This window comes from Abramis brama (genome assembly GCF_963993115.1).
Source record: "Abramis brama genome assembly, chromosome: 16".
NCBI lineage: Eukaryota > Metazoa > Chordata > Actinopteri > Cypriniformes > Leuciscidae > Abramis > Abramis brama.
In genome coordinates this window covers 29,648,960-29,665,501 of record NC_139978.1, presented here as the reverse complement: position 1 = coordinate 29,665,501, position 16,542 = coordinate 29,648,960, and the positions used below count along the sequence as shown (strand labels likewise).

The window sequence follows — 16,542 nt, the reverse complement described above, 5'->3', positions numbered from 1 at the left end:
AGGTTGCAGCAACGTCACTGGTTGCGCAACAACAGCTGTTTCATAACTCCCAGATTTGTTGTCCCGTACACTACTTACTATTTAGATCATCCACAATCCTCGATCGAACAAACAAGAAATTTTTTACAGAGTTTCTGACCTTTATTGAATACAAATACTCTGTACAGTTCTACATAAATCTCAGCAGTTCATGCACACCGTATTTAACAACTTGACTGACAGGTTTGATGATTTCATGATTGAGCTCTTTATATGGAAATCCATTCAGCTATCGGAGAGACAGCATCATTACAAACTCTGAAAGAAAACAGAGACAAAACTAGTTAAGATAAAATCTTGGTTCTGCCTCATTCTCTGGTTCTGTCTAGTTTACTACGAGGCACACGATAAGAGGCCTTTTCCCTGGAATGTCACTTGGGGGGATCCGTACTAATCAACGGAATTCGTGTGAAAAAGAAACTAGCCTTTTTCAGAAGTTCATATAAAGTAAATATAAAGTTCACGAATTAACCCTTACTTATCATTTGATATAGAAAACGTATGCATATTTGGCGTGCTGTCCGAGCCGAGGGGAAGGGCTCCAAGCTCGGAATCGGGTACGACTCCGAAGGTCCGAACCCAGAAATTAACAGTGGATTGTTGCTGGAAAACTGTCGTGGGATAGAGGTAGGTTGGCTATACCTCCTCCCGAACTTTTATTTTATTTTTAATAAACATCATGTCGAGAGCGGTGTCTGTTGCTCCACAGTTGTGGCAAACGTCCCCTGTGGGAATAATAGACCTTATTCAGAGCAGCGCCATGACAGGAAAGCAAAGGCGTGACGGATAGACTTGCCGTGTGTCCTGTGTCAATCATAGATTTCAATGGCATCTGCTGTAAAAAGATGTATGAAGCTCCTAGATCACATAATTTCCTCAGCTCATGTTGTCTGGAGTTGTCTACTGACATTTTTTGGAAAGATATTTTTGCCGAGGTAGATCAGAAAAGCAGATCTCAGCAAGAGCCACATTTACTTCAAGGGAAAAGAGGGCTGCTGCTGTTTCATCTGCTGGACACTAGATGGCGCTCTAGAGTCTTGCTATTGTTTTTAGTGACTTAACGTTACTTTTTATATTAGTGAATTAAGTTAAATTGGTTATCGTTTTGCATGTTTGTTACGTTACACGTTCCTTTCTTTTGCTTGTTCACTGCTCAGTGAATGGCTTGAGCTTTCATCTACTCTGCTCAATGGTCCAGAGAAAGTCTTCTCACCTGTAAACTCATGCATCAGTTCCCAGAGTAGTAGTATGTAGGCTACTAGTAGTAGCCTACATATTCAAAAGCATTCTGCCTTCCTTACCATCAAAGTCCACATTCCCATCTCCGTTGAGGTCGATGTCTGTCAGAATTTCTTCCAGTTCTCCTTTCTTCAGTTTCTCACCGAGCAACGTCTTTGTGGACTCTTTCAGCTCCTCAAAGGTGATCCGCCCATCACCGTCACAGTCAAACTAAGAGAGATATTAAGTTTCATGAAGATATAATATTATTTATAGGTTGGGAAAAGATGCAGTATATCACGATTTGATGTTTGTGGGGTTTTGTTCTCTATTTAATGTACACTTCAAAGTGAGCTTCCTTTGAAGGCAACTTTAGAGTGTGTACTCACCTGTTTGAATGCACAGTGCATCTCCCTTAGACCGACCATATGAGCAGTCTCAGCCAACATCCTGGGCCCCATTAATTCACAGAAATCATCAAAGTCCACATGACCACCCCCTACAAACACACACATGCCACATTAACACACTTACCTTTACATTTAAACTGACATACACTACCGTTCAAAAGTTTAGAGTTGGTAAGATTTTTTAATGTTTTTGACAGAAGTCTCTTATGCTCACCAAGGCTGCATGTATTCAATCAAAAATACAGTGAAAACAGTAATATTGTGACATATTATTACAATTTAAAATAACTGTTCTATTTAAATATATATATATATATATTCCTGTGATGGCCAAGCTGAATTTTCAGCATCTTTACTCCAGTCTTCAGTGTCACATGATCCTTCAGAAATCATTCTAATATGCTGATTTGAAAATTTTGATTTTGAAAACATTTCTTATTATAACAGTTGTATTAATCAGTATTAATACAATACTGTATTACTCAGTATTATTGTGGAAGCCGTGATACTTAATTTTTCAGGATTCTTTGACAAATAAAAAGTTTAAAAGAACAGCATTTATTTGAAATAGACATATTATAAATGTCTTTACTGTCACTTTTGAAAAATGTAATGTGTCCTTGGTAAATAAAAGTATTTCTTTACAAAAAAAAAAAACGCAGTGACCTAAAACTTTTGAACGAGTAGAGCTTAGGCAGTGTATAAATAGACACACACATGCCATCATCTGAAACTGTTTTCAAGCCTACACACTCACATTTCATTTTTATCTGCTGAATGATCTCAATCAGTTCCATCTCTGTTGGCATGTATCCCATGGTTCTCATGCAGTCTGCAACATCTTTGTAGTGTAAATATCCATCCTGGTCATAGTCAAACTCTTTGAATGCTACATGGAGCTCTAAAGGGTAAAGAAATGTAATCACATTTAATCACATTGTCAACTTTTCTTCAACTTACTGGATTTAGTATTCTGCTATTTGTAATGGGCTACATTTTATGAAACATTAATATTATAATATTAATAATATTATAGTGGCTTCAAAGAAAGACTTAAAGTGAGTGAGTGTGTACAAATCCACTGTTTTATTGTAAGAAATATTAGATGTGTTCTCATAATAATAAAACTTATCCTAGCATAAGAGATAGCTAGTTTAAAACACATTTATCTTTTTCCCCTCTTAAAATGGTGCTTTTGGCCTGTCCCATATTAGCGGTCTTGGTATCCTTAACTGTATCCAAATTGTATTTATTATTTTAGTAACTAAAATTAATTATTTTATCAGAATTTGTCATTAATTAAAATGTGCTATTAATGTTTAATTTACACAGTTATTGAATGTTTATTAAAAATCAGAGTTTTATACTGAGTTTAGACTGGGTTTTGCAAACTGCATTTGTAACTCATATACAATAAAATAAATAGAAAATTCAACATCTGAAGGTTTTCCTTTCGCTGACCATTTTTGAAGAAAAAAAAAACAATGAATGGATATGTGATATACTTTTAGTGTGTAAAATCAACTTAAATCATATTTCAATATTTTTAAAAACAGAACATGATATAACCAATATATATGTTTCACATTCTTTCTGGGAAAAGAGATTATCACTAAACTTCTGAAAACAGCAGTGTTTTAGCATCACATAAAAAATAATGTCACCAATTTGACAGTGTCATTTCAATGTAAACAAACAAAAAAACTATTTAAATGCCAACAAATCTATGCTCAACTTGGTAATATATTAAATAAACCTGAAACCTTAACATCAAGAACATCCAGGTAAAAAAAAAAAAAAAAAACCACACCTGAAACTAGGGGTGGACAATTATTTTAGTCATTTAGTTATATATATTATTGAACTTTACATTAGTAAAGGCTACATACTGCACCAGTTATATAGGCTAATCTATGTGACTGTGCAGCTTCAGCACAGGCTGACTCACTGCTCTGGTATTATTAATGCTGCTTACTCTATCCACTGTGTGCCATTCACCATTCATGACAATACCAATTCATTTTTAATCAAATTTATTTGTGTCAGATGTTATTGAATTTTGTCAGTGTTTATCTTATGCTGAGTGTGTGCAGCATTTGTATTGTGTCCGTCTATGTGCTGTGCACTGGCTCGGATATTAAATATGCATGTTTTGTACGTACCATCTAGTTCCTCTGGCAGTAAATCTCTGTCCTGGTGAAGGTAAATGTGTGAGAGAAAGAGAGAGACAGAGTGATAGAAAGTTAGAAGGACAGAGATGAGAGAGAGCAAAATGACAGAGGAAAAAAATTGTGACACAAAAAAACAGCTAAATATGGAAATTATTACAGCATGAGAGCTGAACATCCTTAGAGACATCGCCCATTTTTAATCACTAATAACTGAGAATGACGCATGGAGTGTGTGTGTGTGTGGGGGGGGGGTATAATTGGATTACACCATAACATGCCCTACCATGCCTCACGTCAACGCTTATACAAACAAAGAACGGGGAGAGATGCGGGGAAAAATTAAATCATTTTGCAAAAATAAACTGCATAAATGGTTGGTTGGGGGTGGGGGGGGGAGGTTAGGAGAGAAATGGTTTATGAATGATTGCAAATTATTATTATTATAAAATATTATTGCTGTATTTGATAAATTTATATCATCACATGCAGTTTTATTCAGGTTCATGGACACATGCATGCTTTAATATGATTAAATCTTACAAATACACATATATAAATGCAATACAAATATATCTGCTAGCACTTTCAGAAATGGATACACATGAATGTATGCACATTTATTACTTTCATGAAGTTGCATGTTGTTATTTTTTAAATGAAATGCAGTTCATTAGAATTTCTTCTGCCATGAAGTTTATGGCTTGACAGATTTTGCACTTTAGACTTTGAAGTACAAATGATTTGGCACTACGTAATGGTAAAGCATGCAATTTTTGAGCCACTAGTTTCATGAAATGAAATTGCAAAAATTATGTTTTGAAACAGGTTTCCTGTCTTCCATTAGTCATTAAACAGATAGTCCCACCCCAAACTCATGCTATTGGTTGAGCCAGTGTTTCTATGTCGGGTTGGTCTGGATGTTTTCAGATTAATATTTTTAAAGCACCACAGATAATCTTTAAATTGCTTACTTATTTTTATTTCTGCATATAAAGTATTTTAACATCGAATGACTGTTACGTTCTCAATTAGTTTTCTAGGGGCAGGGAGATTTTAACTCCATAAATTTTTCTGCAGCAGTTTATTTCTGCTAAAAAAAGAAGCGATTTTGCCATCTATAGGGCATTGAAGGTACTATAAGCTTAATGCGGTACTATGCGTTTTGCCCTTACTCACCCGAACTTGTCAACAAGGCTACTTTACACAAATGCGAGTGCATTAGAAGGAAGTAGCTGAATCCCAGCTGTTTCATATTCGAGATGAGGATATCTGTGATGAGGCCAATGAAGTCAAGTAGGCTTTGACTTCATTTTACTTAACTTTATACTTTAATTATTCGTTATATTGAAGAGACCTTTTGGAAGGATATTTGGTTACTTGTGTTCTTTTTGAGCACTTAATCTTAACTGAGACTTCAGCGTTTATAGATGTTTAAGAGGCTGTTTTGTTGATCTTGATTTATTATAATATATCATCCCCATTGTTTTGTCTCAAGATGCACACCATGTTTTATTTTTTCTAAAGCATGTTTATAAAAGCTACTTAAATGTCCTAATTTAAAGGGTTAGTTCACCCAAAAATGAAAATTCTGTCAGTAATTACTCACCCTCATGTTGCTCCAACCCCGTAAGACCTTCGTTCATCTTCGGAACACAAATTAAGATATTTTTTATTAAATCTGAGAGCTGGATCACTCCTCCATAGGCTTCTAAGACATTATAACTTGCTGGCCCAGAAAATGTATTATCGTTAATATAGTCCAAGTGACTACAGTGGCTCAATCTTAAGTTTATAAAGCGACGAGAATACTTTTTGTGCGAAAACCCCCCCAAAATAACAACTTTATTCCACTATTCATTTCCTTCTCTCTGGGCCTCGAGTTATTTCACGTAGTGTTTTAGCGTCTGTGTTGCACGTCACACGCATCACACACATGACCAGCGTCGGCCAATAGTGAGCCTAGGTGACGTGCAACACAGACGCGCTGCGCTAAAACACTACGTGAAAAAACTCGAGGCCCAGAGAGAAGGAAATGAAAAGTGGAATAAAGTCGTTATTTTGGGGTTTTTTTGCGCACAAAAAGTATTCTCGTCGCTTTATAAACTTATGATTGAGCCACTGTAGTCACTTGGACTATATTAACGATGTCTTTAATACATTTTCTGGACCAGCAAGTTATAATGTCTTAGAAGCCTATGGAGGAGTGATCCAGCTCTCAGATTTAATAAAAAATATCTTAATTTGTGTTCCGAAGATGAACGAAGGTCTTACGGGGTTGGAACAACATGAGGGTGAGTAATTACTGACAGAATTTTCATTTTTGGGTGAACTAACCCTTTAACTAAGACCTAATCCTGGCTTAATCCAAGCCCTGTTTGTGAAACCACGCCTATTTTACTCTAGTCGTTTTGGAGCTGGTGACTTGTAACTCGTTAATGAAGTCTTTTTCACTGTAAGGTATATGGTTTTCAGGTATTTTTTACACCTCTGCTCTACAGCTCGTGCTGTATATGGAGCAAAGCAGATGCTTTCAGTTTATAATTGTAGCGTCCATTGTCCAACTGAACTAAATGGTTTTTATTTCTATAAAAAAACAAAACAACAGTGGAGGCGGTGCCGCTGTGGCCAAGTGATGTAATCGGTGTACAGCTGAACACCATAATAACGGTAACCGACTACCACAGCAAGCCTAATGGGTATATGTATATTACAACTTTTATAAGGCCTAATTGATTTGTAAGGCTTTGCTAAATGAGAAATAGTTGGTGCCCAAGGGCATGGCCCACTTCGAAATGTTTCATTCAGTGCATTTATTTGACTTTTGGACCAAAGTCCCTAAAACACATAGGCCTATTTATTATTAAAAATAATGCATTACTCAGACGTCTCTGGAAGAGGGAGCAGTTATGCAACTTGTGAGTTGCTTCAGGCTATTTACCCATAGATATATGCTAATAGGGTCCCTTGTCTATCTGTTTTTATTTCATTCATCCCTCCAATCTGCCAAGCAGAAGCCATGGAGCTTTAGGCTGTGTACTGTGCATACATTGGTATATTTTCCAATTTGTGCCGGAGCACCTTTGTCTTGTTTGTCTCTTAGACTCTATCCATTATCTCTCTCTCTTACTGTTCTTCAGTCTCTCTGTTTTCTGGCTGTTTCTTGCTCGCTGGCTCTCTGATGTCCAGACGTACTCTTGAAAATATAATCAAGCATCTCTGAGTTTAAAGGACTATGATTCAATGAATCGTGACAGATTCATAGCATCGGTTTTAACAGCAGGAACAAGATGCTTGCTTGGGTCTGGGCTTCAGTGTACCAAAATAACTTGACTTGGCACTTGTTATTGACCTGATTGAGGAGGAAGGTGGTGCGTTGACAGGCGGCAATATTTTCTCAGCAGATATATCACAGATTATGAACCTGACCTTGTGCTAAATAAAGACGCATTGATCCTGGATATATGTGTTTGAAGAATCCATAGGTCAAACAAACTGGCTAACATTAGACACCTGAAAAAAGTTTCACCTGTCTAAAACCATCTAGAATCTAAACTAGTTTGCTGGTCTTATTTGGTCTCTCAGGGTGGTTTTAGAGTGGTTTTGTGCGCTTTTCAACTGGTCAGACTAGCTAAACGATGCAGCTTAACACCAGCTTGGCCAGAATAGGAGACCATCTTAAGCCAGCTCAGACCTGCTTAGGATGGTTTAATTGTTTTTCCCAGTACCATGGTACAGCGATTGTATCAGATGGTAATACCATGATTGCTGAATCAGTGTTGGTATTGTAAACTAAAACTATTAAAAATCGTTTTCGATAATTGAAGTAAAGCTGAAATAAATAAATAAATAAAAAATATATATATATTAGATGAAAGCTTAAACTTAATTAACTTTAACTGGAAAGTAGAGATGATAGCTACTAAGTTAAGTACTAAAATTGGTAAAATTAAAACTGAAATAAAAAAAATGAAAGCTAAGCTAAATAGAAAATTAAATGTTTATATTAAAAACTAATAAAAATGCAAAACAACAAAATTGATAACTTAAATTAAAATTAAAACTAAATATTATTAAAGCAGATTCAAATGTCACTTATTCAAAACAATAACAAAGACGTAGCTTGATGATGCTGTCAGTGAGCGTGGAATAATGTCTTCCCCTCCAGAGCCAATAGAAAGCAATCCAACGGGATTCAGGCAGTAATCTCTTTCATGGGTGAGCAAATGTATTAAAGTTTAATTAACGTTAGAATAAGGCTGGTTGGGGCCAAGAGCCTGGGATAGTACTGCTCCTTTCGTTTTGATGTGTTTTTGTTTTTTTGCGATTAAAGTTACATTTAACGTCCGCCTCCTTCCCTGAACTTTGTTAGTTAAGTTTGACCACTTAAATTCACATTATTTTATTCCACTGAAGTACCTTTGAGTAGCATTTACTGTAAATACCATGTTACATGAATATGGTAATCATTAAAAATACCATGATATATATAAAAGTAGCATTAGGTACCTTTTTTGTTATCCTAAACATTTAAGACATTTACTAGACAAAACTAGCAAGGATAAATCTAAAGATGTGGATTTACCTGTCCAAAGAGAGAATTAAGATACTGCGTATATGCCGCAGAAATAGCTGAATTCTGGCTCGAAGTTCTACTGCTGCGGCGTTCTTGGCTGTCAGATGAGTCCCTGTGACCTGAGTTTTTCGAGTCTTTGGAGGAGTTACGAAGAGCAGAGCGTGGAGGATGAGCATCTGATGAGGATGAAGGACCAGAGGAGCTGCTAAAGGGAGAGAAGATAGGTAGTGACCACACCGCACATCACCTCAACCAATGCAATGATTTAGAGCCATCTCGTACCTTTCTTTTGAAGACGTTTTACTCCTCTGAGACATGCTAGTAGATAAAAAGGAGAGGGGAAATTTTAGATATTCAGAAGTTTATGTACCATTGTTCTTTCCCATCTCGTTTGCGAATTCGTCCACTTTGAAATTGTTGTAACAATTATTGCAACCATGCCCAGTCCATTGACATTAACATGTATAAAACATAGTAGCAGCTTTCCTGCCAAGTTATTGCTGTTTTACCCTAGAGTTCAGTGGTTGGGCAGACGCCTAATTCCTGTTAAAAATGCCCGTTGGGTTGCTTCCTGACATTATAATAGTTAGAAAGGTCATAGGCTGGAATTACAATGACTGTTCCAAATGGCAACAGTTTGATGCTATTGTTTTCCCTTTGTAGATTGGCTTCTTTTTGAAGAGAAGGACACACGGCATAATCAAACCCATGCTAGCGGCAGATCCAAGAGGACGGACCGTTCCTCCGAGCGCTGAATTGGATTACAATGGAGGCCGACAGGCACACTAGACAGCCTATAAATTATAATCAACAGTTTAATATGCCGAAGCAAAGCAGCAAACCTCTGTCTGTCCTCTGCCCATCAAACAAGTCATTAAACCGAAATTGTCAATGGCTCCTTACAAGCAACAAGGATCAATTCAAAATGAGCAAATTGTTCACACAAAAACATTTATTTCTTAATGCCCTGGTGTTTTGATTCTTTAAAAATCAGTTGTTCTCCATTAAACATTTGGAAAAGAAATGTTCAATTAGAAAGGAAAATACCAAAAGAAATCTCTTTAATGTCTTAATTGTTTCTCTTAGACCATATGATCTTACTCGAAGAGCAAAGTGCGACTGATCAGATTTTTATCCTTAAAAAAGATCTAAGAAATATCTCAAATTAGTCCAAGACCAAATAATGCTAGACAGTGTTATCCACATATATAGAGTGGAATAGACGGGTTCCAGAAATCCCTTTCTTTTTTTCCATAGGGGAATTGAATTTTAAAGATAACTTAAGGCAATATACCCCAGGTGAATAGGGTAAAAAAATTAACTAGATATCACCATACTTCCCTATTTAATTGATTACATTAAAGGGGATTACATGTTAATCTTGAGTACCTATATATCCGTAGAGTCTTTAGTTTTATTAGATTTATAAAAGACAGATACGCTGTACCGAGTCTTTCCGAAAACAGGGAGCAGCGCTGCCGACGCCTTCCGTAACCTGAACTTGCACGCCAGCTTGAAAGCCAGGTTAATTTTTTTCTTTTGACATATTACATTTTTTTTAGGAATAAAATCAGGTAAATTGTATATGAACAAACCCCTCTGTAAAAACCTTCTATGGATAGAATTAAACTGTAAAGTTTGGTGCACGTAAGTGCTGCTGAAGTTGAGATTTCAGAAAAAAAATCATTTTGAGAAACGGCCTTTAAAGAAATGTATTGTAATGGAAATCTACATATATGCAAATGGATAAAATGCAATAAAAGCACCAATTAAAAGTGTATTTTGGATGTTTTCTTGAAACAAACAACACTTCATGGAAAGCAAAATAGGCCAAAATCTCAAAATTGACAGATGCATGAAAAAAACATTTTTGCCTGTAGATAAACCTACTACAAGGTTATTAATTGATGGTATATGGTTTTGTTGAAGCCATCTTTTTTAATATTCATGTTCAACAGCGGAATTCCTCGTGAAAAAATAACATTACCTGTGATTCTGCAATCAGAGAATTGCTACAAGCAAATCATGTCAAAAGAAGTATTTAGTGCCCACCCACTTCCATGAAACAACCTCTTTAAATAAATATTTTTTATTTCTCCATCATTTTAAATTTAATTTTCAAACACAATGCTTCATGGGATTGCAGTTCTTTCTATCATTACGTTTTACAGTCTTGTACTTTTTACTTTTTGTCCGATTTTTTCTTCAAATTAAAGTTTGTAATTTTGTAATTTACCTCTTAGCTAGTTGGTTGGCTTTGTGGCTTGTAACTCTAACAAAGACTTTTTAAAAAACTTACGGGAAAATTAAATATATATATAGTTGCTGTTGTCCATGGCAATGTATATCAGTCCTAACATCCACGTAACTGAAACCAGCGCTACTTTCAGGTTTCTCGTATCACACCATATACTCACACTTTCATTTCATACAAACGCAAATTACGCCATCTTGCTGCTGTTGATTGTAGTAAAAATGACCTCAGAGACCTTTAGTATTAATATCACTGTAATATTGTCACGTTGTTCGTCATGTTGCTATGCTGATTGTTTTGTACATTATGGACTTTTGTCTTAGAGGGAGCTTTAAATTAATTTAGGTTACAGATTTCCATTTAAATTGATATATCATGTCCACATATTTATTTATTTACTTGCTTATTATATCTCTTAAATTAGATAACTGAGTCAAAAGCAAGGCTTTGATAAATCAATATGTTGGCTCAATAAATTACATCTGAAGAAACTAGTTAAATAAAAGCTTACTTTAGGAAATGTCTAATTAGTTTTTAGTCTTCACAGCCCAGTCACAGCAAACAAATTATTCATATTTGAATAGATGAGATGAACTAAAAGACGTGAGGTCCTCCTGCTCTTGGTAATTTGGTGAATCTATTTCAGTGCATTAGTGACACTCACCAATTGGAAAAACCTGCCTGGCTAATCTACAAGAGTTATTAAACTAAGTGACCAATTGCTGTCAATCAGCACGTTGACACGAGCAATTTCAGCTCCTAATTCTTTTAATTGGAATAATTTAACAGAGGAGTGGTGGGGTAATTATGGAACGTCCAAGAGAGCCAAAGCTGTGCTGGGGCAAATTACGCTAAGATACCGATCCTTTTTGATGTGAGTTGTGATACACCGAAAGTAATTATTTCTAAAATTACATTTTGCTGGAATGTTGCAAACTGTGACATCCTTGCACCTTGGGTTTTTTTTTGTTGTAAAGTTCATGAAGTGACAGTTTTTTTTTTTATGGCAGCCACCTTTCAGAGCTGGCCTTCCAAAGATGACTGCATCTGACGGATGCAGATTAGATCAAACATGGACCTTCAGAGATATAAATCTTTCACACCCTGAAAGACTCAATCACATTGAGATATCTGTTCTAGCCAAGGACATCAGATACAGGCTTTCAAATGGCTTTGTCTTTGACTGTTTGACAGGTGAATGCTAGAATGTTAGAACTTTGATAAACTTTTGTAATGTCAAATAATATTAATTTATATTGATTTAAAGCAACCAATTGCAAGGAAATCGCCCCAAGAAGTTAAAATGGATGGGAAGAAACCTTAGGAGGAACCAAAACTCACCTAGGAAAGTCTTATCTAATTTCTACATTTTGATTTCAGTCATTTGTTTGTCTTTATATATAATATCTATATGGAAGCCCATTTTGGATTTTTAAAAAATTAAATAAAAAAATTATTAAAAGTAAGTAAATGTTTATATTTGATCATGGTTATTTTATTTCTCCCAATTGTGACTTTATTATCTTGCAATGTGAATTTATCTAATAATTGCAACTTTATATCTCACAGCTCGATTTTATATCTTGCAATTGTAACTTTATTTCTTTTAACTGCAACTTTATTTCTCATGATTTCAACTTAATTTCTCATGATTTCAACTTCATATCTTGCATTTGACTTTATATCTTACAATTTCATTTTTGTTTCTCATAATTGCAACTGTATTTCTCATGTTTACAACTTCATATCTCACAATTATGGCTTTTTTAATCTTGCATAGCAACTTTGTTTCACAATTTCACTTTCTTTCTCATTTTAAACTTTATATTACAATTATTTGTTTTATTTTTACTCTGGGGTGGAAACAGGCTTCTATAGATATGGGGACCAAATGTCCCACACGGATAGTAAAACCTTAAGGAAAATGGCTTAACGACATTTTATATGTTTATTATGAATATGTAAAAAAAGCAAAAAGTGTGGTTTAGGTTTAGAAAGCATATCTAGGCATATAAAATATCAATATCAATTTTAAAAACGATAGAAGTCAATTGAAAGTCCCCACCATGGTAGAAAAACATATACATACACTATACCATTCAAAAGTTTGAGGTCAGTAATATATATATTTTTTAAAGTCTCTTATACTCACCAAAGCTTTTTATTTGATAAAATACAGTAATATTGTAAAACATTATTACAATTCAAAATAACTGTTTTCTATGTTAATATATTTTCAGATGTAATTTATTCCTGTGATGACTAAGCTGAAATTCTCTCGTCTTCAGTGACACATGGTCCTTCAGAAATCATTCTAATATGCTGATTTGATGCTCAAGAAACATTTCTTATTATCAATGTTGAAAACAGTTGTGCTGCTTAATATTTTTGTGGAAACCATGCTAAAAAATTTCGGTATTCTTTGATGAATAGAAATTGTTTTAAAGTAGTTAATTGAAATAGAATCTTTTGCATGTGTGCTAAGGATGCACATTATAAAACGGTAAGTTGAAGCCCCTTGTTCATTATATCTGCCATGTTTTGTGATCTTCTTCTCGTATGATCCAAAACAAGGCCTTTGGCTCTAGATCAATCACAGATTGCAAGAACTTTCCTGGGTTACATCTGAAAACAAGCCACTGAACAATACCCATGGAATGTTCAGACTGGCGCGATCGATCCCCATTACCGATTTTGTGTCATGGCGCTGAAATGAGGCCGCCCCCCTCCTTTGTCATTACGACCACGCATCGATGGGATTTATCTTGCTCGGCCTGGCAGCCTGTGACAATCCACTATCAGTTGCTGTGTTTAGGGTAGCTGCTGTTTACACCAAAACACAACTTTACATCTGACTGACTGCATTCAATGGCTCATCACTTCTCTTTGGCTGCCTTTCATGTCCTCAACATTACTGTAATTATTCAGTAATTATGGTCTGACAGCTTCTCTTCCTGTCAGTTTCTGTACTAATACAGCAAAGCTTTTGAAAAAGATTGCTGCTATGGCTGTCACCATGTGCCTGATATGTTACTGTTGAATATACTATGTTGTCTGTGGCGTTTTAAGTCATTTAGGCCCTTTAGCAACTGTGAAAAGAAAAAATCTGCAAGAAAGAGATTATGCAAGCGACTCTAAAATCTTAATACATTATATTTTCATCTTACCTTCAGGATGAGAAGAGCAAAATGTACAGCCCAGAACCACTTGAGTCAATCTTTTAAAATTAATTTCTCCTCCTCTGAGAGAACGTGTGGATTGACTGTGGAAAGTGACCCTTCCTTTGATAATCCAAGTAGGTGATAATCTGTCTAAATATGTTTGGATTAGCATGTGAGATGAGCATGTTGATGATGTGTTTGGATTAATCTGTACAAGTGTTCTGTGAATGTGACTGTCTGAATCAGACATATTGCTCAACATTTGTCTGTGATTGCATGTATGCATATATGCACTAAGTACCGGTACTTAGTGTTGTCAAAGCGCTTGATAGCGTGTTTTAGCGTTTTCATGTAGGTGGAGATTTCTTTTAAACCGAGCATGTGTGGACGGGATTTTTTTTTAAAACGCAGGAGGAAAAACTCCGGTTATAAAAATACCCGTGTCCGTGTGGACTAGGCCATAGTTCCAACAGATTTTGCTGCGGTACCGAAATTGGTACCGAGAACCGTAAAATTTTAATGCTATCGATACCGACTACTGGAATTTTGGTACCGTGACATCCCTAATATATATATATATATATATATATATATATATATATATATATATATATATACACACACACAGTGCCTTGCTAAAGTATTCATACCCCTACGTTTTCTTTCACATTTCAGTTGCTGCCTTATGTTAAACTATTTTAAATACTTTTTTTCACATCAATCTACACTCCATGCACCATAATGACAAAGCAAAAAACAGTTTTGTGTTGCTAAAAACAACTTTGCAAATTTATTAAAAAGGAAAAACTGAAATAAGTACACCGGTGTTCACAATCACACATTAGACAATCACCTGCGAATAACACACAGACACACAAAAAGAAAAAGAATCACACAAGTAACAGGCCAACAGGGACTGATCAGGGACTGAAATGATCAATAGCATTTTTTGTAGCCAAGACTCTAATGTATGTGTCTATATAAAAATTGATCTTGACTAAAAAAGTATGACACCTAGCCCTGGTCTCGCCTACACACTGTTTCTGTGTACTGTTGATACAGATACAGCAGTTGACCACATCAGCCAGAGGTCCATCAGGCGAGTTTATCTGAGAGATTGATTCCAACTTTGTTCATGAAGTGTGAATGAACACTTAACACGGCAGTGACAGCTTGCAAGGCTCATAAATGTAATTACAGCTCCAAATCGTGACATAAATAAGCTCAAGCTACTGCATATAATAAGGTCGTAATGAAAGGCTGTCATGAAGGCACAAATTTGGATCATGTATTTAGGAACAGTTTGGATACATCATTGCATGGACTTTTAATTAAGCCACAGAACTTAACCCTAGGGCAGAGGCTCATCTTGTTGTCTCGAAGATAATCATTAAAAATTTTAATTAAGATGAAAAATGGATAGTAATACAGTCAGGGTATGAATTCAAAGTTCATAATAAAGCTTTATAATGAAAAGTTGCATAATTAAATTTCTAATTTGTGCTCACAGCAAAATATATAGCTGGCCAAGAAACACAAACCCCTCTTCGGTGCTGTTTCTGTAGCTCTAAGGCTAGGAAAATGCTAGGAAAATGTCACAAAAAAAACTTGTGGGATATCATACAGAGTAATGTACTGTAGCCTACTGTACATTATGCTTAATTTCCATCTGCATAATTATGCCAGATGGTTTTTCATGACTCTTAGAAAGGTCATGGGTTCACATTATTTCAAGATTATATTATACATGCTTACACAATGCCAACCATTTTCAGCATCTTATTTACTTAGGTTTACAGTATGTCATGCGTTATAATTATCATAAGAAAGCAACTTACTGTGTGTCTTAGTAAATTAGCTTTCTTAGACATGGACTGCAAATATGTCAAAACACTGTCCATCAAATTTTAGGCCTGAGACAAGAGAGCAAGAGTCATTATTGATGACTTTATTCAATTATTGTTTTCTTAGTCTCTTGGCCTCTGTGAGATGTATGAATTTTTGAATTTATGAATGTATGAATGGGGGGGGGGGGATGCCGGGAGAGATGCTGTTACAGTCTATTATGCTCGATTATGCTTACTGTGCTCTAAAAAGTCCTGATTTTGCGTTACACATTTCCCTCACAACTTTTTTTCTTCAAAAGGCAAGTCAAGCAATAATGGTTTTCTAGTGTGAGCTCCCAATAGGTGTGGGCCATTTTTAAAACCGAGCAACAAAACCGGAGTCAGCGAATTGAACTCACACTGCTGATACATAAACTCCTGATAAAATGACAGATTCTCAGAAAATCCATGTATTCATTCTTCAAAAATCTCGGAATGCAAGAAAGTTGTCATTGCACGCATCGCATTGCACGTTGTCACTGCATACATCGCAGCGTGTGATAATGTTTACATTTTTGTGGGTAGCAGTGTGTTTATCCATGCAGGCTGACGGTGAACATGGCCTGTTATTAGGGTTCAGGTGTGATAGTGCGGAATGTTAGAGGTAACTAATGATGGTGCATGAGCACATAGTGGCAGCATTCAGCTTCATTAAATGTGGCTTTAAAAATCGCTAGACACACCAAAAAATAAGATGTCTCAAGCTGGCATGTGCATCATCTATTGGTCTCGCACACGGTGAGATGTATGAATAGGTCCAACACTCAAAAACAGACTATTATCATACACACGTTTTCTTTTTTGGGATTTTTCTCCACCTGTTCCTTACA

General features: G+C 35.6%; 1 protein-coding gene across 2 annotated transcripts; it reads right to left on the bottom strand.

Moving 5' to 3' along the window:
• Positions 1 to 119: 119 nt before the first annotated feature.
• On the bottom strand, positions 120 to 13,988 carry cabp4 (calcium binding protein 4). 2 transcript variants are annotated; one of them, XM_084086975.1, is made up of 8 exons: positions 13,833 to 13,988; positions 8,694 to 8,729; positions 8,421 to 8,616; positions 3,830 to 3,860; positions 2,425 to 2,568; positions 1,647 to 1,756; positions 1,341 to 1,488; positions 120 to 297 (listed from the first exon to the last, which is right to left on the bottom strand). In XM_084086975.1, exons 2-8 carry the CDS (start codon positions 8,726 to 8,728, stop codon positions 269 to 271), a joined length of 693 nt encoding a protein of 230 aa, XP_083943101.1. In that variant the 5' UTR covers position 8,729; positions 13,833 to 13,988; the 3' UTR covers positions 120 to 268. The 2 variants fall into 2 exon arrangements, with proteins under 2 accessions (XP_083943101.1, XP_083943102.1); XM_084086976.1 differs by having other exon boundaries at positions 8,421 to 8,613; positions 13,833 to 13,972.
• Positions 13,989 to 16,542: the final 2,554 nt, after the last annotated feature.